The sequence below is a fragment of the Limanda limanda genome, chromosome 17, assembly GCF_963576545.1.
Source record: "Limanda limanda chromosome 17, fLimLim1.1, whole genome shotgun sequence".
In the NCBI taxonomy this organism is placed as follows: Eukaryota; Metazoa; Chordata; class Actinopteri; order Pleuronectiformes; family Pleuronectidae; genus Limanda; species Limanda limanda.
The window spans coordinates 23,232,269-23,252,891 of record NC_083652.1 but is presented as its reverse complement, the minus strand read 5'-3'; the positions used below and the strand labels follow the sequence as shown (position 1 = coordinate 23,252,891).

The 20,623-nt window shown below is 43.0% G+C and overlaps 1 protein-coding gene across 2 annotated transcripts in view; it reads right to left on the bottom strand.

The window, feature by feature from the left end:
- The window catches only part of brd4 (bromodomain containing 4), a 31,285-nt gene that overhangs the window by 2,934 nt on the left and 7,728 nt on the right, over positions 1-20,623 (bottom strand). Inside the window, exons 1-19 of one of the 2 annotated variants that reach the window (XM_061089398.1) lie at positions 19,126-19,756; positions 9,788-10,181; positions 8,765-8,902; positions 8,537-8,672; positions 8,125-8,456; positions 7,806-7,865; positions 7,269-7,652; positions 7,039-7,167; positions 6,153-6,383; positions 5,831-6,060; positions 5,140-5,471; positions 4,940-5,035; positions 4,471-4,845; positions 3,071-3,979; positions 2,855-2,961; positions 2,616-2,766; positions 2,376-2,506; positions 2,062-2,267; positions 478-808 (exon numbers count right to left, since the gene is read on the bottom strand). In XM_061089398.1, coding sequence (XP_060945381.1) covers positions 478-808; positions 2,062-2,267; positions 2,376-2,506; positions 2,616-2,766; positions 2,855-2,961; positions 3,071-3,979; positions 4,471-4,845; positions 4,940-5,035; positions 5,140-5,471; positions 5,831-6,060; positions 6,153-6,383; positions 7,039-7,167; positions 7,269-7,652; positions 7,806-7,865; positions 8,125-8,456; positions 8,537-8,672; positions 8,765-8,902; positions 9,788-10,181; positions 19,126-19,223 — 4,770 coding nt within the window. In that variant the 5' untranslated portion in view covers positions 19,224-19,756. Of the gene's footprint in view, positions 1-477; positions 809-2,061; positions 2,268-2,375; positions 2,507-2,615; positions 2,767-2,854; positions 2,962-3,070; positions 3,980-4,470; positions 4,846-4,939; positions 5,036-5,139; positions 5,472-5,830; positions 6,061-6,152; positions 6,384-7,038; positions 7,168-7,268; positions 7,653-7,805; positions 7,866-8,124; positions 8,457-8,536; positions 8,673-8,764; positions 8,903-9,787; positions 10,182-19,125; positions 19,757-20,623 lie in introns of those variants that run through there. The other variant, XM_061089399.1, reaches the window with a different exon arrangement.

Here is a 20,623-nt window from a genome sequence, read left to right as displayed (position 1 = left end):
TTACTGTAATGTATTTAAATAATTGTAAGTTATGTGCTGGGAGCTCAGTGTTCATGTGAGAGGTCTCCTATTCAGAAAATAATTACAAAGGTCCTGTGTCCTGAATGTTCAAGGACAAAGTTTTTGCACTTCAGTTAATGTGTAGAAGACAATGTTGTTCACAGAATTAAATGTGACATTTGAAGTGAGTTGAGCAGTCTTATTTTCCTCATTTGTTGTAATGCCTTTGAATAATATGGGGGACATGAATCGCAGAATCGAATCGCAATACTTGCAGTATCGCAATATATCGCAGAATCGCAAAACTATTGAAGCGTGGCCCAAATATCGCAATACTATTGATTCGTCCAATTCCCACCCCTAATAGTTATAATACTGTTTGTCTTCAAACTGAACTTTCTTCTCTGGTGCTTATTTCTCACATTTCTCCTTCTTTTGTAACAAGTTCAAATTGAACGTTAAACACAATCCTCTCACCGCTTCTCTCCTCCTCCTCTCCTGCTCTCGGCGGCGTGCCAGCTCCCTCTGTTGGTCGAGCGGGTTCTGTGCGGCGGGCTGAGGCGGCGTGGGGGGTTGAGGAGGCTGCTGAATGGCGGCCGGGGGGGGCTCCTGTTGCTGCTGCTGCTGCTGTTGTTGTTGTTGTTGCTGTTGTTGCTGCTGCTGCTGTTGTTGTTGTAGTTGTTGTTGTTGCTGCTGCTGTTGTTGTTGTTGTTGCGTAGCGGCTTGGATGTGCTGCTGCTCCTGGCGCCGGCGTGGCTCCTCGTGAACCCTCCTGGTCGTCTCCATGACGTCGTCTTCATCCCGACCTCTGGAAAACATTCAGAGGAAATAATTTACACCAGCTGAAATCCAACACTTAGCTGTAGGGGGTTCGTGACTGAGGAAGAGATCTCCTTCAAACTACATCTGGTGCCAGTCTGGATGTTTCAAAGGAAAAATGACTAAACATAAAACTGCATGTCCTGAAGTCACGAGTGGTCGTACAGATATAGAACAGCTCTGTGCAGGCATGTTTAACTGGTTTCTAAATTTGGAAATATGCTAAAAAGCTAAAGATCCGATTCTGATGAGCAGGTTTGGAACACATGTTCACCAATGGAACGGAAAGATTTGTTTTAAGCAGCTCCAGAAAGTCTGTGGAGTATCAGTTACAACAGATGGGAAACACTTTCCTCTCGCAGCCTCACTTCCTGCTTTTGATGTGACATAAATATTAAAATCTGGCCCGATGCAACATTAAACGTCTCGATAGCCTCACACGCATAAAACATCTGGAAACCAAAACCCATTCTCACGTTGAAACTTGAGCTGCATTTCTGAATCTAAAGGTTGGATTGTCAGCCTCAGCTTTGCAGACGGAACATGAGGTTTATTATCAAGAACTTCAGAGATTTTAGTGCCTTGAACATCTGCTGCCTATTAAGGGAGCTGTTAAACAACATTAGTTTCAGACATGATTAAAACGGCAAATTGTAAATTTGAGGAAGAGTAAACACTCATTTATACACTAACAGGATATCACACCCTTATAACTAACCCTAACCGCGAAGATTATAAACTCCTCAGGTTTTATATTTAGATGAAACGACCCCTCCTGCAGTCCTCAATTAAAAATCTATTGCTGTTGCAGTCCTCCAATACAGCCACTAGGGGGCATATCACATCGACTTTCAGAGACCCAAGAGCCTTTGTAAATTTGTATTATGAAGTATTATTTAAAGCTTTACATTCCTGACGTCGTTTACATCAGTAATGCAAATCTGACTGACTCAGGCAGTTGAGGTTCTTACCGTCCTTCATTTGTAATTATACGAGCTCAACAGAGAGACTTGTCGAGCTCTCACGATTTAATATTTTTGAATGAGCCTTAATTAATCAGCCTGATCAGTTTCTATCTGTCAAGGGATATTGAGTCCACCTGTTCTCTCTCTTCAGCTGCCTTAAATGGCCTTTTTCCTAAGAGATGACCGATACGTCTCCTGTAGAAAACAGTTACCTAATGAGATACACTTTGAGGACCTCTGTGTTTCATGTCTCCGTCTTTCTTCCTGATGTCCTTACCGTAGCTTGTCCTGCTCCCTGCGTAGCCGGTCCTTCTCCACCTGCTCAGCTTGGGCCTTCAGGGCTTTCTCTCTCTCCTCTTTCTCCCGAGCAGCACGACGGAACTGCTCAAAACTGTCACTCGATGATTTCACTGCAGACATGGGCGTAGACGTGGACTTCTGTGCCAGACTGGCCCATGAGCCCATGTTCTTTAGTTTCACATCCTGGGAATGGACACAGAGACTCACTGTCATCAACTCCAGCATCTTGCAAGGTAAAAAAAAATATAAAAACTGAATAAAGTGAATGAAAAATGTTTCTCTTGCACCCACCTGTACTTTCTTGGGGGCAACAGGCGTCTTGGACTCCTGCTTGAACTTGTCCTTGTCTTGCAGGGAGGGCGGTGGCCCACTGGACTCAGAGGAGCGGATGACGGGACGTGAGCTGTCCATGGACTTCACATCTTCACACACACACACACACAGAGAGAAGCATGGTTTCAATATCATGTGCAGCTTCTTCTTCATACATATTTAAAAGCAGGAAGTCTGAGGGAAAGTCTTGCTACTCACTCTGTTGGCCGTGGCCTGGTTGAGAAGGTTTATTATCGGGGTGTTTGTGGTGGTCTGGTCTCATTGCAGGGTTAAAAGACTCTCCTCTCATCACTGGTGATGGAGCGAGTTTCTCCTCCTTCAACCCACCTTGGCTCCCAGGGGCCCTCTGCTACAAGGCAGGAGAATGGAGACACAACGTTGGTCCGGCTCTAAACCGCCACAGAAACAGTGCTGTCCAACCAGAGCATGTCACTCACCTTTTTGGGCTGCACGTTGTGAGGTGGAGACGGGTGAGACACGGGAGGATACTGGGGGAGTTGTGGGGAATGCATCATAAGAGGGGATGGGTTGTCCCTCATGTGACCTGTCAGCAGAACAGAGGCAAGTGCAGCTTCAGGCAACATCATTCATTTGTACAGCAACACTTTTTGCTTCCATCACCAGTCACACTTTTGTCATCTTCTCAGACTCACCTGTGTAGGGGTCAGCCTTGACCGGGCGAGGCGAGGACAGGTCCTGCTGCTGCTGGAGGATCTGCTGTGCTTTGTTGGTAGAGATTGAAACCTTGTGTTGTGGTCCCAGCGACTGAGCAGCGAGTCCAGCACCCTGCTGGTAGCTCTGCTGCTGCTGCTGCTGCTGCTGCGTGTGCTGCATGTGGCGGGCCTGGAGCAGAGGCATCTGCTGGGGCGGGGGCTGATGTGCTGGGGCAGGAGGAGCCTGGGACTGAACCGGGAGCTGGGGAGGAGGCAGCGTCGCCTGAGATGAGAGTTGAGATTGACCCTGGACCGACTGCAGGAGAGAAGTCTGTGCCGGCTGCTGCTGCTGCTGCTGCTGCTGACGAGCCTGCGCCTGCAGCGACTGCATGGACTGCTGCGGCTGCCGGGGCTGCTGGAACTGCTGCAGGTATAACTGGACTTGGTTCAAAGGCGTTGTAGACCCCGGTTCTTCATCGTCCTCCAGCAGCATCTGAGGAGGTTGAGAAGACAGCAAGCCCTGGGGTGTGAGTGTTGGGGGGGACATGGGCCGTTGGTGCAGAGGCTGAGGGGGGTGAAGGATCTGAGGGGGGAGCTGATGCTGTGGGGGCGCTGCTGACTGGACCTGCAGCGGCTGCTGCTGCTGCTGCTGCTGTTGTTGCTGTTGTAGTTGTTGTTGTTGTAGTTGTTGCTGCTGCTGTTGTTGTTGCTGCTGTTGTTGGTGCTGCTGCTGTTGTTGTTGTTGTTGTTGTTGCTGCTGCGGGTGTTGATGCTGCTGCAGGGTTGGCTGCGGAGGAGGAGGAGGAGGAGGAGGAGGAGCTGCTTGTTGCTGCTGAGGGAGTTTAGGATGAAGCGGCGCTGCCTTGTGACTGGGTCGAGACGGCTGCTGCGGCATGGAACTGTGCAAGGCTAAAATCACAAATAGCGAAGAAACAAATGCATTGTTAATACTTTGTGATCCATGACAAAGTTTAAAAAAAACAAATGATGTTCATTTAGCTTCATTTTTAAGCGTACTAGTATATTAGGGAAATAAGGAAAATACTGTTGAAACAGTCTCATATGGAAATAAGCATAGGCCAGTGGTGAGTAATATGTGCTTTTTCAAACATATTTTTCTGCACATACATTTCTTTTAATATATATTTATTGTTGGTTAGACTAGAGGTACATGAGGTCAGGGTGATCTCTATCTTGACCAACAAAGTTTAATCTAGTGAATAATTGTGCCAAATTAGGAAACTTGGGATATTATATTCTCAAATCGGGAGGGACGCATTAATGCTGACAAAGTATGAAAATGTCAACTTCACTTGGAGGATCCATTATTGTCAGAAGGACTGCAGGTACATATTAAGAATCAATGAACATCTAAGTGCTACTTGTGGACACAGCCTTACCTGGAGGCGGGAGGACGAGATGCTGGTTTAGGAAGGGGTGGGTCTCAGGGGACACAGGCTCAGCAGAATGAGCATTGAGGTGGGGGGGTGGAGGTGAGGAGGAGTTGCCCGAGTGGTGAGACAGGTGCACGAGGGGCTGGTTGAAAGGTGGCATGGACTCGAAGCCAGTCTCCAGTAGCTGTGAAGACTCCAGAGCCGCTACGGGGGGGGCCATGAAGCCTGCAGGAGAAGGCTGATGGTGCTTGATCTGACTCGGCTGAAGGCCTGCAGGCTGGGAGTGAAGCCCAGAGTGAGCAGAGCCGCTCTGTGCGTGAAGATGCATCTTCTTCCCCTCCTTTACAGACTGGCTCTTCTTTTTCTGGTGTTTTATTATTTCTGAAAAAAAGTAAAATTAAGATAAGATCACAGATAACACTGTGTTTGTTATTTGATTTGGGACACTCGAGTGTTAAAATCTGCAGTAAGTCACCTGTCCCTTCTGCTTCGCTGTCCGAGCTGGAGCCGGTGCTCTCTGAAGAAGAGCCCATCTTCTTGGAGGTAGCCATGGACTCCAAAGTCTTCTCAACTGCAAAACAACAACTATGTGTTCATGCACGTCTTGAATAACACAACGGCTAGTTTATACCTCAGAGTGACTGCTCTCTTTGCTGATTTCCCATAGTCACTTACCTGGAGCCCTTTTCTTCTTGCGGAGGCAGGAAGAAACGTATCTCTCCAGCTCGCGCAGAGTGGAAGGCTTTAGCGTCTCAAAGTCAATCTCTATCTCATCAGGGTTTGAGTTTTTAAGTGAGGGCTCTCTGGACTGGATAATATGTACTACGCGGCCAAGCTTGTCACCTGGAAGCTTGTTGATGTCCAAGCTTAATTGCCTTTTCTCCTCATATGTCATGGGCTTGCCCTTTTCCCCTGACGCTGATGACCCAGCAGCCCCAAGGTCATCTTCCAGGCTAGGAACCGGCTGCAGATTGGGTGGATGGTGGCTTTTCATCCCTTCCTTTTTACTACAGAGGCAAAATAAAATGTGAAATTTACCAATAGGTAAAAATGGCAGGTGTATCTATACATTCTGGAAAAACAACTCAAACAACAAAAATGAATGAATGACTCAAATATGAAGAAAAAATGATAAAGATCCCCTAATATCATTGTGCTTGCTCAATGTCAACTCATAAAAGATACCGGTCAGATTTTTGAAATATGATAACTCAGATTACTGAGCCTCCTGTAAATATCAACTGTAGCCACAAATACACAATAAGAACATAAACGCTTGAAAAAAAAAGGAGTAAAGGAAATACTGAATTGGGCAATAACAAGCTGATAGTAAAACAAATGGATAACAAGAATGTATAAAACCCACCTGTGTTTCTTCTTGGAAACAACCTCTTTGTTGTTACTCGACTTGTTCTTCTTAGAGATCTGCGAAACAGGTATAGTGTCTTGCATTTCATCCACAAGGCTAGGCATGCTTCCCTTCTTCTTATGCTTCTCTTTTTTCTTCTCTTTCTTCTCCTTCTCCTTCTCTTTTCTCTTTGGTTTGCTGACTTGTGGTTGAGACAGGGCGGCCAGCTGCTCGTGGACAGCCTTCAACTGTATCAAGGGAAGAGACATGTTCTCAACAAAGGGTAACAAGGGCTGGACCACAAATATGCCGCCACTCTGAACCTTCTGTGATTACTGACCTGTTCCTGGAGCTCAGCCAGCCTCTGGGCTCGCTCCTCTTCAGAGTCATCGGTGGAAGACTCAGACTCAGAAGATGAGTCACTGGAACTGTCTGAAGACGAGGCGATGCGGGCCAGAGGAGGTGGAGGCTTCACAGGGGCCGGATGGTGAAGTGTAGGAGCCGGGGCAGAAACCAGAGGTTTGCTCTCAGGTTCATCGGGCATCTTGGCAAAACGCATCTCAAAGACATCCTGGAAAATGAAAATAAACACATTAAGTAAGATGCATGTGTATGTTTGTCAGTAAAGACTTAAAAGAAAACACAACTCTTTTTTTCTGATGGAATGTGTGCCTTTGTGTACTGCACTTTGTTGGCCAGCTGTACACTATTGACTAATATAGATCATTAAGCAATGTAATTCTAATCAGTATTTCTAGTTTGTCGAGTTTGTAGGTGAGTTGTGTGTCTGCGCTTTGTTTGTGAATATGCTGCCTCTAATTACCCCTTGAGAAATAGAATATCAGATTATAAACTATGTGGCAAATTTCAATCACTAAGATGGAAATGAGAAGGATACGATAAGACTACGGCTGTGAAAACAAATGGAGCACACCTGTGGTTGAGTTGATTTATTTTTTAACAGAAAACTAGACAAACTGTAATAAATAGTATAAATAAATACATGTTGCATTTGTATTGTACAAAGAATAATCAGTGGATAATACATAAGACTCTCAATGACTATATATTTTATTGGAGTTTTCTAACTAAAACAGCACTGGAGTTTGGCCAAGTTTCTCTTCAAGTGGATGTTTTTGAGATTAATTAAATTCTACAGAGATGAACTTCCTGATCTTTTTGGTATTTTAACAAAGTAACACTGTTTGCACGTTGGCTGTATTTACCTGTAGTTTGCGTGCCATAGCAACCACCTCGTGGTCTGGTGGGTTATATTTGTAGCAGTTGGAAAACATTACTCGTACATCAGCAGCAAACTCCTGGGGTTCCCGGTATTGCCTGTTCTCCAGCTTTGCCTATTAAACACATCAAGGATATGAATTACTTGCCATGCAACAAGTCCCCTCTCTTTAATAACTTATGGTGCACTTGACCGACTGTGCCGTCTTCACCACACCTTGATGGTGTTTAGGTCCATGGGATGTTTGATGATATCGTGATAATCATGTAGTCCAAGTGCAGCCACGTCAACGGGTTTGTAGAATGGCCAGGCGTAGGCAGCGTGTTTCTTTGACAGCATGTCCCTAACCAAACTAGCACAATATCCCAGTTGATCTTGAGGTTTGGGGCTATGACCTCCGCTTGGTCCGCTCAGTCCGATACCCAGGCCTATGTGATGCTGAGAGTCTGGAGCCTCCTTCTTAATCAGTTTTGTAGGTCTGGTACTCTCTCGCCTGGGTAACGTCTTCCCAGATTTGGACTCTGCTGGCGAAGATTCACTGAGTTGGTCGTTTGCTGTGGGCGTTGTAGTGTCTGCTTTCCTTTTCTGGCTCTTTCTTTGCTGGATAGCAGTGAATAACAAGAAAGCACAGAAATGGGAAAAAGGACAAAAAAAGACAAAAATTAATGGTGATGCCAAAATAAACCACATCTCAAATATATTGAATTTTTTTTTATTTCGTTCATTAATACTAGGATTAACATGTTTGCCAACCTTTATTTCCAAAGACTTGTTGAGAAATCGGATCATGTGCGGGTTCGACTGACTGCAGGGCTGTGGTGCAAAGTTTATTGTTATTGTGACAGTTTTTTTTATGTTGAGGTATAAGATTACATTATAAAAAGTCTAGACTAAAATGTCCAGATCAAGTCGACTGAAGACCAAAAATACGTAAGGCTGAGGTTGATTAAACATGACTAAACGTAACATGGACTTTTTATCTCAAGACTGAGATGAAGATTACGTCTAAAATGATCTTACAAAAATCCAAATTCGTCAAAAACTAGAGCAGATTTTCCTGTGTCACACTCACTTTGGTCATGGTAACAGGGTTCTGCAGCATGGGGGCAGTGTTCTGGATGGATGCTGGAGGAAGGGAAGTCTGAGCAGGGGGAGGCACAGAAGTCATGATGGGAACTTGAGGAGCACAGTCCGATTGGCCCAGGGAGTAGGGACCACCGAGCTGAGGCGCGTGGCTGGGTAACGTCGGGGGCACGTGGGCCTGCATCAGAGGCTGGGGAGGTAGTGAAGGTGGGCCCTGCACAGGTCCTCGGGTCAGCGGGGATGCTGAGAGGTTTGACAGACCACGGGTGTGAGGAGTCGTGGACGAAGGATCAATGATGGCCCCTGGTTTCAAGCTCAGGCCTTGATGAGAGAACACAAATTAATAGCTGGTAGAGGCGAACTCCAAGAACCAAAATGTGCTACTAAGTTAAGACACCTACCTCCCTCTCTCCTGCCCCGCCCGCGTCCTTTCCCTGTCATGACAACGATCTCAGTTTCTTCCTGAGGCATTTCTGTGATCTTCCCGAGGAAAAACTTCTCTAGAGACTCAGCCATCAGGACTATGTCATCTCCAGGCTGCAGGGGGAGACAAACACTCTTAGCAAAAGTAGAGGCATCTCAGGATGTTGAGCACTTGGTGATCATACAGGTTCCAGGGTTCAACTTACCTTGTTGTATATGTAGCAGTTGGTAAACATTGTGTTGAAGTCTTGGATACATTCTTGGGCATTCAAGTAGTAACTGCTCTCAAGCCTTCTCTTGATTGTTCCCATGTCCATAGGAATTTTGATGATTGAGTAGTAGTCCTGGAAAGGTTGCATACAAGTATTTCAAGAAAGTTGATTGCTTTTTCAATCAAAAATAAATAAATAATTATCTCTTCTTATAATTTACAAAATAAGTTTTTTATTATCCATTTCAGTTTCAACTAAATAAGGAAATCAAATGCTCTTCTTGCCGACAAACATATTGCAAACATGACAATGTGTGTCAGGGTGAAGAAGATATTTGGAGGGATAATGTTAGAGTTCTTCTTTGGTTACATAGTTTCTGGATGAGTTTTTCTCTAAGGGTAGAGAGTGTGGTATGTAAACATGTACAGAATGTTGTGTGATAAGTCTTAATGGGCTATGTAAATAAAACCGACCTGACTGAATAGGCAGAACACAAATCAAAAATGACAAAGCAACTTTTTAGCTTATCTTGGAAGAAATAACCCTAACCCTGATATCTCAAACAGAACTATATAAACACATACAGGAGAGAGTTGTTCTGCAGCCTGCAATAAATGTAAATCAACCTATATGAAACATATACAGTAAATGTTCGGCTGGAATGTGTAGATGCAGTGAAGGTGGTGACAATTATCATCTGTAAAGATATATATTCATCTGTAAAGATATATATTTAGATGTATATATTTTATTTTCTATTTTAAATTTTTGATATTCTATATCATTGTTATTCTATTTTATTCTTTTTTATTCTATTTTTATTTTATTTTTTGGGGTTGAAATTACTGAGCATTGCTTAAAGAGAGTGTGTGAGCCAAGCATTTCATTAACAGTGACTGCTTCATGTTATCTCTCTGCATTTGACAATAAAAAATCTTGAATCTTGAATCTTGACAATTAGTATGTGACGGCTCCTTTGTTTTGAGGTGTGAAGCACATGGGGTGATGAATACTCACAGGCAGGTTGAGTTTGACTGCATCCACTGGTGCATGGAAGGGCCAGGCAAACTGGTGCTTCCACATCGTCTTCACCACCACCTTGAGCAGGAACTGCAGCTGATTGGTCTGGCGCTTTGGCCTGTCGGGAATGACGCAGTCAGGGGCTGAGGGGTGACCCGAGGACTGGGCCTGCCCCTGGCTGCTGCTGCCACCCGACATCTGCGCTGCGTCCAGGCCGTCCCCCATTCTGTGTGGGTTGAGCATGGGCCCGTGCCCCGGGGGGGGAGCTGGAGCTGGGGCAGGGGCAGGGGCCGGGGTAGAGGTGTTGGCAGGACACCAGTTCAGTCTTGGCCCCGGCACAGACTCCACTGACAGAGCACTGCTGATCCCATTGCACTCCTCGCTGGACTCTCTAAAGAGAAAAAAGAACACAGTGTTAGCATGTGTGTAAACAGTAGTGGAGGGGGGAAAAAATTGATTCTGTTCAGTATCGCGATATTTTGCGCCCGCGATTATATCGATACTGTACCACAAAGTATTGCAATATTTATAATAAAAAAAAAAAATAAAAAAAAATTACAATTATATATATATATTAGTAACGTTCCAGAGGAACTTTAACATCTGAGCATGTTGACCAACTCCTTTTTCTGAACAAAAATGCCAATATTCCCAAATGAATTTAACCTTTTGGGTCATGACCTTGCAGGTCTCAATTTGATTGAAGCTCTAGGTTATTTTTATTTATATGATTGAGCTCAGTGTTCATGTGAGAGGTCTCCTATTCAGAAAATAATTACAAAGGTCCTGTGTCCTGAATGTTCAAGGACAAAGTTTTTGCACTTCAGTTAATGTGTAGAAGACAATGTTGTTCACAGAATTAAATGTGACATTTGAAGTGAGGTGAGCAGTCTTATTTTCCTCATTTTTTGTAATGCCTTTGAATAACATGGAGGACATGAATCGCAATAAATCGCAGAATCAAATCGTAATACTTGCAGTATCGCAATATATTGCAGAATCGCAATACTATTGAATCGTGGCCCAAATATCGCAATACTATTGAATCGTCACATTTTTGCCAATTCCCACCCCTAGTAAACAGACCTCAAAAAGAAATTCTATCGGAATCGTTTAGCATAGTTAAGTAGACCTGTGATACCTTGGTTATTGCAATTGCCCTGCAAAAATGTAAATATAATAATACCTGTAAAATACAAATATCAATGCCAATGACAATTTCCACTTATTTAGCTGTTTGGTATAAGGTGCACTACAAGCTCACAATAATTAATTACAACCTCAAATAGCAGGGTTGTTATCTCTCTACTGATATTGACAACTGAAACAAAATCTGCTCTCTATTCTGAAGAGTCAAGGGGTCAAGGTTTGGGTCTCGCATTTGTATGCTCTTCCAGGATCTTTGTCTACCCTTTCTGTCTGGGGACGTGGGAGTGTTTAGGGTGGAGAGTGGCAGGGGGAGGGTGTGAGGGGGGTGTGGGGGGGGGGGGTTAGCGTCATCTGGCAGCTGAGGGACGGTGTTCCACTACGCAGCGCTCAGTCCCAGATAATGTCCTCTCCCAGGCAGGGAGGGACTTCCCATTCAAGATACACACAAAGGCTGTTAAGACAACAAGGCCTTATAATAATAATAATAATAATAATAATAATAATAATAATAATAATAATAATAATAATAATAATAATAATAATAATAATAATAATAATAAAGAAATAATTGAAGGCTTCAGAACTACTGTTGATTATGAGGTAGGACATTTAACTCTCAATTAGAAACACAATAGCCTTCCAGAGTCTCACACACTTGAAGCTCACCACCACAAAAGGCCCATGAAGATAAACACACTCCACTGTATAGATCTGTGATTAATCACATTCCTGCTGAGTCACTTTCTGAGAAGAGAGAAGCAGTTTGCACACCACATGATCGCTGCCTTAGACTCCCCCAGGCACCCAGCGGAGAATCTGACTAATGTGTTCAATGACAAAACATGAAAAAGAAACAGTCCAACATGGAGGGTAGTCCAGCACAGATGACTCTTTAAATGCTGTTTGAAGCAAAATAACTTCTCAAATAAGATTATTTTTCATATGCCAAGGTAAGGTCTTCAGAGTAACACTCTTAAACCTGTAGGTATTTAATTTACTGTCATATACGATGAAGAAAAATAGCAAATTGTCTTTAGGAGCTGGAACCACACGTATGGAAACCCACTCACTAACGCCCACATCACAGCTCTGTCTGCTACAAGCTGGTTATTTTGACACTTGATATGAGGTGAAGTCTAAGAAAAATACTTTTAAAAAACTTGAAAATAAAGAATTTCTGACTCGGTCACTGAGCTTCCATATCTTTAGACAAAGGAATGAAAGCTAATTCTGATGTGACGGGTGTAACAGCAGTGCAAACATGGTGTTATCAATATCTGCTTAACTGTGGTTTGCTCGAGCCACATTAAGTGTGCCACTACAGGTGCTGTGTATAAAAACAGCATGTTGACTCAGTTAAGAACTAATAAAGTTGTTTTTATAATAAACACCATGGAGCGTAGAAGTTAAATATACCGGAATGTTGCTCGTTCCCCATTTTCCCACCAGGCAAATAAGGATAAGAAATGTGCTCACGCAAGATGTTTGGGGGGAAAAGTTACCAGAGCAGAATCAATCAATTCAACTCTGACACAGTTTCAACAAGCGCTGTTCATGTCTTTGTTACAAAGTGAATATTTGATTCAGATAGTTTTGGTTTCACATTGCAATTTAGGAGCAACTTAAGATGTTTGTATGACGTACGTCTTAGTATCATCATGTACATGCTCTACTTTTACCTATACTTGACATTGATTGGTATGGGGGGGTCTGTGAAGTCGGCTAATGTATTTGCCACATATTTATGAATAAAGTGCATAAATAAAAGGTTATCCTTCTATTTTAATGGAGAAAATGAATTCCCCTGGTCATACCTGTAATATCAGTAAAATGAACATCCTCTTTGTTCAAACATATTATAAGAAGTGATGACAGCAGGCGATCCTGCAATCTGTTTCTTTTTGTTCTTCTATTGTTTAATGCTGTCTCAGCTTCCTGCAATCAGTTTGAAAGTCCAAACTCACCACTATAACTATTTTTACACTTCAAACAAACCAAACTGTGGGTCAGTTTGATTCAGAACAAGACCACCTCCTTTAGCTGGACTGGATTTTGGCCCAGAACAGGGCCGAGGTATCTTTCACATCCGTATTGGTTCAGACTAAACTGAAAAGTCTGATGGTACAGACCAAACAAGGTGGGTGGGAAAGCGCCCTTAGAGACAGCATTAGACCGCTTCAGCTGAAGGTGTTTCTGCCAGCCTTAAGTGACACAGTTATCACAACTTATCACTGCTTGTAAAAGTTATGAAAACAGTCAGAAGGTAATCCAAAAGCTCTTTCCAACATGTCACTTTTTGGGCAGGAACATTTGGGTTATCAAAACAACTGTCAATGAACAATGAAAGTGGAAATCAAATTAACTTCTTAACTGTATAAGCAACAGATTGTGCTGGACTTTCTGGAGAGAGGTTTATAATAATTTTTAGACTGGCAGTCGTTTCACCTTTTTTTATACATTTTATACAGAAACACGTACTGCAAAAAACTGTCCATGGAAAGCAATAAGGAGACGACAGAGAAATTTTGTTTTACGTAACACAAAATAATTAAACAAGCCCAACTAGAATAACAACTTTTGAGTGAGTTATGAGGAAGTCGGACATCAGCTGAACTAAAATAACCTTCCCCCAATGCAAAGACGTCATACTTACAATCATAAATAGCTACACACCAACACTGCCTGATACGAGGAGGTTCTTTTTGGCAAAACTGGAGAATAAGGATGGTGTTGAATCATTTAATGACGATGAAAACAATGGAAATCCACATTTCTTAGTGTCTCCGTCTCTAAATATAAACATGAGTCAAAGATATGACCCCTCACAGATGCAATGAATGACGATTATTATCTCGTAACAATAGAACAGGAAGAGGGCAACTAAGTGCGTCAGGTCCAAACCCACAGACGCACTGTGGGACAAGTGGCAGAACATTTTAATGACTGTTATCAGAGGAATGCATCACAAGACACAATGGATCACACCTTTCTGCGTATTGGGCCCAGTTTTTTTTACTCAACATCTGTAAAAGGTAACAAGATATTCCAAAAATCCACATCAGAACAAAGTACAGCCTCAAAATAACTGAGAACAGAGTCTGTTCAAACACAAATAACAAACATGTCTCAACAAACATAAAAAGTGGTAGTGTACTGCTGTACTACACTGAATTCAAGTTGTTTTGGAGTTTCCCAGTGTACTCAATATCAATCTTGGACCATATCAGCGAAGTCTGGAGAATTGGGACTTGACCCGCAGTTTTCTTTTCACTCTGCGATGACACATTTACACTAGCAATAAATCCTCTGCATTATTCAGTCGACAGTGGGACGACAGCAGATATACGGGTCAAGACAGTCTGACGATAGTTTATTTTAACACACAAGTTTTTCCACATAAATCCCTTTAGTAGGTGTTTATGGTCCAGAGGATATTTTGGCTCATTTCTATCAACAGCTATCTGCTTGTGAAGGCAGATACATTTCAGTCAATGTATTCCATCTCTTTTGCTCTCTTCACAGGCTGTTTACCTGAGGGGCAACCAAACCCTGCTCAAACAAAATCAGTCTAGAAACAGAAACCAGATGGCTTCCCGCCTCAAAATCTTGCCCCTTGCCTACGATAACTGAATTTAGACACTACATATGATGCCTTTTAGGATACTACAGGGGGTCGAGATAATAACTATTTACAAATTACTTGTTCTGCATAGACATTGGAGCATATACATTAAAGTATTAGCTCCAATGGGCAGGTGCAATCTTTCAATAACTTATCATTGCTATAACCGTGTACAAAATCTTAAAATGCTGCTTTCGTAATGGCACAAACTGTAGGAAAGATGATGAGCCTAGAGGGAAGACAGAGGAAGCAGCCAGTCTGAGGTGAGACAGCCTTTACCATGATCACAGGCAGGTACGATCCAGGCTTCTAAGGGCACGAGGCAGACCCATTAACAGGGCTGGAGGGCTGGAGCCAGCACCAGAGGAAAGTCTTCAACAAGGGCAAAGTCAAATAAGGTAGCCACAACATGAGGCCTTTCCAGCTGGCCTTCAGGGCTGCATGGAGCAAAGTCTCGTCATATACACACACACACAAACACACACACAAACACTGCCAGATGGTCTTCAGCAGCTCATTAACATCAGCGTCAAGCACACCCACAGCGACAGTTAGGGACAATACAACTATGCAGCAACGACAAGTGTAAACAAACTTCTGAGAACACACACACAGGTGCAATGCATAAGGATTCAAACAACTGTAGTGTAGGCTCACATGGAACATGTTGTCAGACGTCCCTGCAGTCTATCTTGTGGTGCTGCTGATAGTCATTTGGCCTTGAGGTTCCTTGTCTTTCTCACAGACACACTAACGCAGGAAAGCTCTATTCCAGCTCCTGGTTTGTTGTGCGTGTGTTCGTGTTTGCACATATTTTTATACATTCCTATGAATCTCATACTTGTCTGCATCTGTCTTGATTGCACAGAGAAGCCATTTGAGGATAACGTGCAAGGCAATCCACGAAACAGGAGACCCGTTCCAGCTACTAGATTACACACTTCAATCAGCTTGCAAAATATTAACTTCAAGGGCACGTGTTACTACGGTGATGAATTCTTAATGATGGCACTTGTTTAACCTGGGCCTGTTTTTTTTTTGAGACACTCCTCGGAAAAATGCCATTCATTCTCTCTCTTCGTATTTCCATGGCATCAAGTAAAGGGATGTTTCAGTTTCGATTTATAGTTGAACTTCTAATTGTTATTTAACCTACAAATATGAATTTTAACTTTTAGTTTCCAGCTGATCAATAAAATGTCAGCGACACTGACTTCTCAGTAAATTCAAGACAGATACCAGGACACCCTTTACCCATGTCTGACCTTAAGAGCAGGCACTTACGTGTGCAGGCACATTTGCAGTCAAGTTAAGAATCTACATAAAAGTCAACCTTTCACTATTTGTTAACTTCAATCTAAATAATCACAAATGTAGATCACCAACATTGCATTACAATAAAAATAGAATTGCAGAATATATGATGATTTTTTGCGTCCATTCAAAGGTTGAGTAATACGTTATGTTGTCGTCAATAGTGACGTCACATTCAACCAGTCCACATGATAAAGTATTGGAACTCACTCTCAATGAGCTGCTTTCCTGGTGCAGGAACAATGTTGGCATGTGAGACTAATCAAATCAGTAGACACCCGCAACAGAGGTCAATCAAAAGGTCCACCTCCTGCTGCTGCATGTCCTACATGGCTCTCAGATCTGGAATAACAGTTGACCTTTAACCTGGACATACATCACAGCAGACTGGTGTGGAATGTTTTCTCAGGAGGAAGTGGCTCTGGTTACCGGGGTGGGGGTTGCATATCTCACACCAGGAAATCTATGCTGTGTCTCCAGCCTGATACTTCAGCCAGTACACCCACACGTAGCACCCTGTGTTACAGTATACTTACTGGCAGAGTGACTCATTTCTGACAGGGCAGTGTTTTCCCAAATCAAACCACGCTGCAGGCATCACACTGGAAATGATTGATCGCTACATGTGACCAAGAATTGCCACCTGCCAAAATATCTGTTGGCTGTTTCCATCAATTACAGTTTAACCTTCTACATGCAACATTGAAATTATGGCGGGATCAGCGCTGACAATGGGTTGCCAGTTTCAAATTTAAGAACGTGCTGGTGGTCCCTCTTCTTTTGTTACATAGCAAAAAGAGTTAGCATTAAGGTTGAGAAGTGTCGAGCATTAAAAAAGTCTCTTGTGCGACATCTGTACTTCTTCCATAATTGTCGGTGTGAATGCTTACATTTATGCACTCAAAATAGCCGATATGAGTATGGAAGTACGCTAATTGAGAAACAGAACTGGTCCTGTGTGCAACCTTCCATTGACCATTCTTGATTGAAGGGGGAGACATAATAGCAAGATGTCTTCACCCCCATTAAAGTAAACTATTAATCATTCATGTGTGTTGAGGGAGGGAAGGGGTCAATTTCAGGCAAAACTGTCGGTCTACAGATTCTACTTGTGAAATGATGGCCTGTTTTTGCCTGAAAGCAAAGGCATAAATAATTCATTGGACCACAATGACAAGCCCAAGAACACAACAGCGTGGCCTATTCTCCACCTTCAACCCTACTCCAGAGAGTAGCTCCACTCGATACTACCATGTCTGCCAATACACCATGTATTGATTACACTGATGGTTATTCATTGGTATCCTTTTACACGTATTTCTATTTCTGTTTTCTTTTTCCTGAAGTACACCATCGAGGTGTATACAGATAAAAGTAATTCTCTCCCACTGAGTTAATACGTAGATGTAAATATATATGTAATCATACAAAAAGGAAACAAAAAATAAAGAAGTTCTACGATAGGGTTTAAAGATGATTGATTTATCACAGTTAAAAACTTGAATGATCAAGGAATCCTTCAATGACATTGTGCAAAATAGGAGGAGAATTAAGAGAGTTCTCTGCCGCGAGTTACTCAAGCAATACCATAAACAACTGTGATCACAACCTATGATGATGAGGACACCGCATAACGTGCTTTCCATGTGACTAGAACACCAAGTTATGATGTGGTGTTGTGATTTAATGTTGCATTGGAAGCCTGGGGCCTTCTAAGTAGAACTAGAAAATAATCGGTACAGGGGACAAAATAACAAGAGACTTCACTGATCTAATCAAATACTTGATGGGAGCTGTCTTTCACTGCTGATTCATCATGCTAATTGTCTACACGATACCTAACGGGGGCCAACTGATACTTAGAGTTCCCACCTCACGGAGAATTGTAGGCAATGATCAGGAACTAACCTTCAAGTATGACAGTGGCATCTGAGGCCACTAGCCACCTACCGACTCAAGTGAGTCAAAGCCTCGGGTGAAATGCTCTTCAATAATGCTTGAACGCTGCTTAAAACTACCACATCATCTGAATATATCTATCCTTTTTGTGAACTACAGGCCAAACTGGAGTAAAACAATTTAACATAATTAATGATTTGATTCATTTAGTAACCAAAATACTAGTGTTAGTTAGTTTACTGTTCGATTCAATGTGCTGGTAAAATAAGCAACAATGTCATTAAAGAGTTAATGAAGATAATTTGTGTATTTACTATGAGCTTTGATGTTTTATTATTCATCACTGTGAGCTTCTCAGTATAGTCTTAAACAGTGAGTAATTATATGACGATAATTATCAGCAGTTTCATTAGTGACAGTATTGTACGCACTTGGGTGACGTACACAATCCACATATCTCAGAACGACATTCTATCATGTATGATTGGTCTATTGCTTCTTTAACTACGTATAAAACTTGGCTATGAGGAAAACCCAAATGTTGCAAAGGTTTCTATGGTAACTCTCCCAACACTTCTTGGCCAGTGCACAATGTTTTTCTTGATGGATACAAATCCCACTTTTGGATGCTTACCAGGCAAGACCTATACTACTTGCCTTGTGTCACTAGATAAATGAAAGAGAACAACAGCTGGGGTCTTTGTTTACTTCTGAGTAACGGGTATTTAAACCAGAAATAATTAATAGAAAGGTTTCAAACTTGAAGAAGTTTCCCTTACAGATAACAAGCACTTACAATATGAGTCAGTGCATGAGCACACAAAGTGACTCAAGGGGTCTAACCATGAGTCAGAGACATTATAACAGGAAGGGGCCAGATTCGTGGAGGCTCTTTCAGGTTAAACTTCAGATGCTTGGAAGAAGCAAGCCAGCCCCTACCAGGAATCAGGAGACATTTCCACAACTGCCACAAACACACAACCCCCTTCTTCCTTTTCCCCTTCCCCCACACCCCCCACTCTCTCACCAGGAGGTAGGTCCATGGCTTCTGGCTGAAATCTGGTCAAAGATTCTAGTTTCTACAGACCACACAGAGGACATACTTCCAAACAAAATTGTTGAGCCGGGTTGTGTAAAACCAGAGATAGTACTGCTAACCACATGCTAATCTTGAGAAACATAACTCCAGGCTGTCTTTCATTCAGGTTCCTCCTTATGTTTGTAACCATGTATTCCAATTGACTGTGTTTTGTATGTATATGTGCTTCTATAGATAATTGTAAGAACCACAGTGACTGTGTTAAATATTTGAAAACTTTGTAGGAGAGTCTACCTCATCAGACAGCATTACCTTTTTACAGAGACTGAATGTGCAATTTTTTCCAGAAGGGCGTCCAGTTTCTGAAAATCCAGCAAATCGTTTGACTTGGCGTGCATCTTGTAATCCATTTATGAACTCCACTAAACAGAAACAGAAACCAAAAAAAACAAGGGCTCGAAAGAATCACACAGAAGTTTGTTCTTTCTTTTCTCTCATCCAAAACACGGGAGAGATTTAGTCTTCAGGCTCCAGTTTTGTATACTAAAATCCCACAGAACATGGTGAGTAATCCTTAGTGTAGTCCAAGCAGAGTTTTGGGGGGGTGGCTGTTTCCAGGAAAAAGGCCCCGGCCTGGAACCAGTTGGTCCAGGAGGGGAGGAGAGGCTGAGGAAGCCTACAGCCAGCAGGCTGTGTTAGCTGTGTGAACCGGTCCTCTCTCTACCCCATCCCCCTCTCAGCAGTACAACGGCCCAGTTGCCACAGGCTCTTCGCTCCATTGTGTATCCTCTCCAGGGCCTCCCCAACTTAAATGGACACAAGCATGCCGTGTACCAGGAGGAGAGAGGAAGGCGAGAGAAGGGAGAAGGCTCCGATACGATCCCGGAGGAGCACTTTGTCCCCCTTGCTCTCTCCCTCACCCTCTCTCTAGCACTAGCACACCAGCATGCAGTTACTCAACAGTAAAAATGGCTCGGCTGCTTCCTCATTCAGCGGAGCCTCAGCCCACACACACCCCTCCCTCCCTCCCTCCCTCTCTCTCTCCTACGCGCTTGCTCATTCCACCCCTCCCCTCTTTCCCCATCAATAGCTTGAGGTCCTTGCTCTCTCCTCTCTCTCTCTCTCTCCCTCCCTCCCTCAGTTACACCTTTAACACCCTACCCCCCTCTTGTCTTTTCCTCCGTCCATTTCATCATGCCCATGCCCATCCCCCCACCCCCACCCACTCACTCTCCTCTCTTAAGAGTGATCTTGTACATGCCTTCCCCCACCAATTTAAGGACTCCCTTATCTGCACTGCACCTCTCCTCATACATAACTCACATTTCATATTAAGGCTGGGCTACTAGTTATTCTACAAACTATTGAGGAGAGCGAATATGATGATGGGTCAGATCTTTAAAAAAAACAACAACTCTGCAGTCCTATACACACACAAGCATCTCCAAATCAAATCTAATTCAAGCAGGAAGACTTGGTTAGAGGTTCCAAAGTGACCACAGCAGCAAATGTGTTTGAAGACTAATGATTGTTCCAGCACAGCTCAACAAATTCTAATATTTACAATATTTCCAAAAGTTTTGAAACAACTTTTATAGAGCACCCCACCCTGAGTAGAGGGGAAATGTCAGGTAAACTCATGAATTAAAGTAGGACAGTGTAAAGGTCAACAGCTGGAAATGCAAACGAAGACCTAAGTGATCAGAGTGTGACAGAAGCAGTTGAAAACAGTGAGACCACCCACTGTCCCCTCCGGTAGCAGAGCAGTCTCCTGTTATTATGTTCATGGTAGTACAGTAAAGTAAAGTAC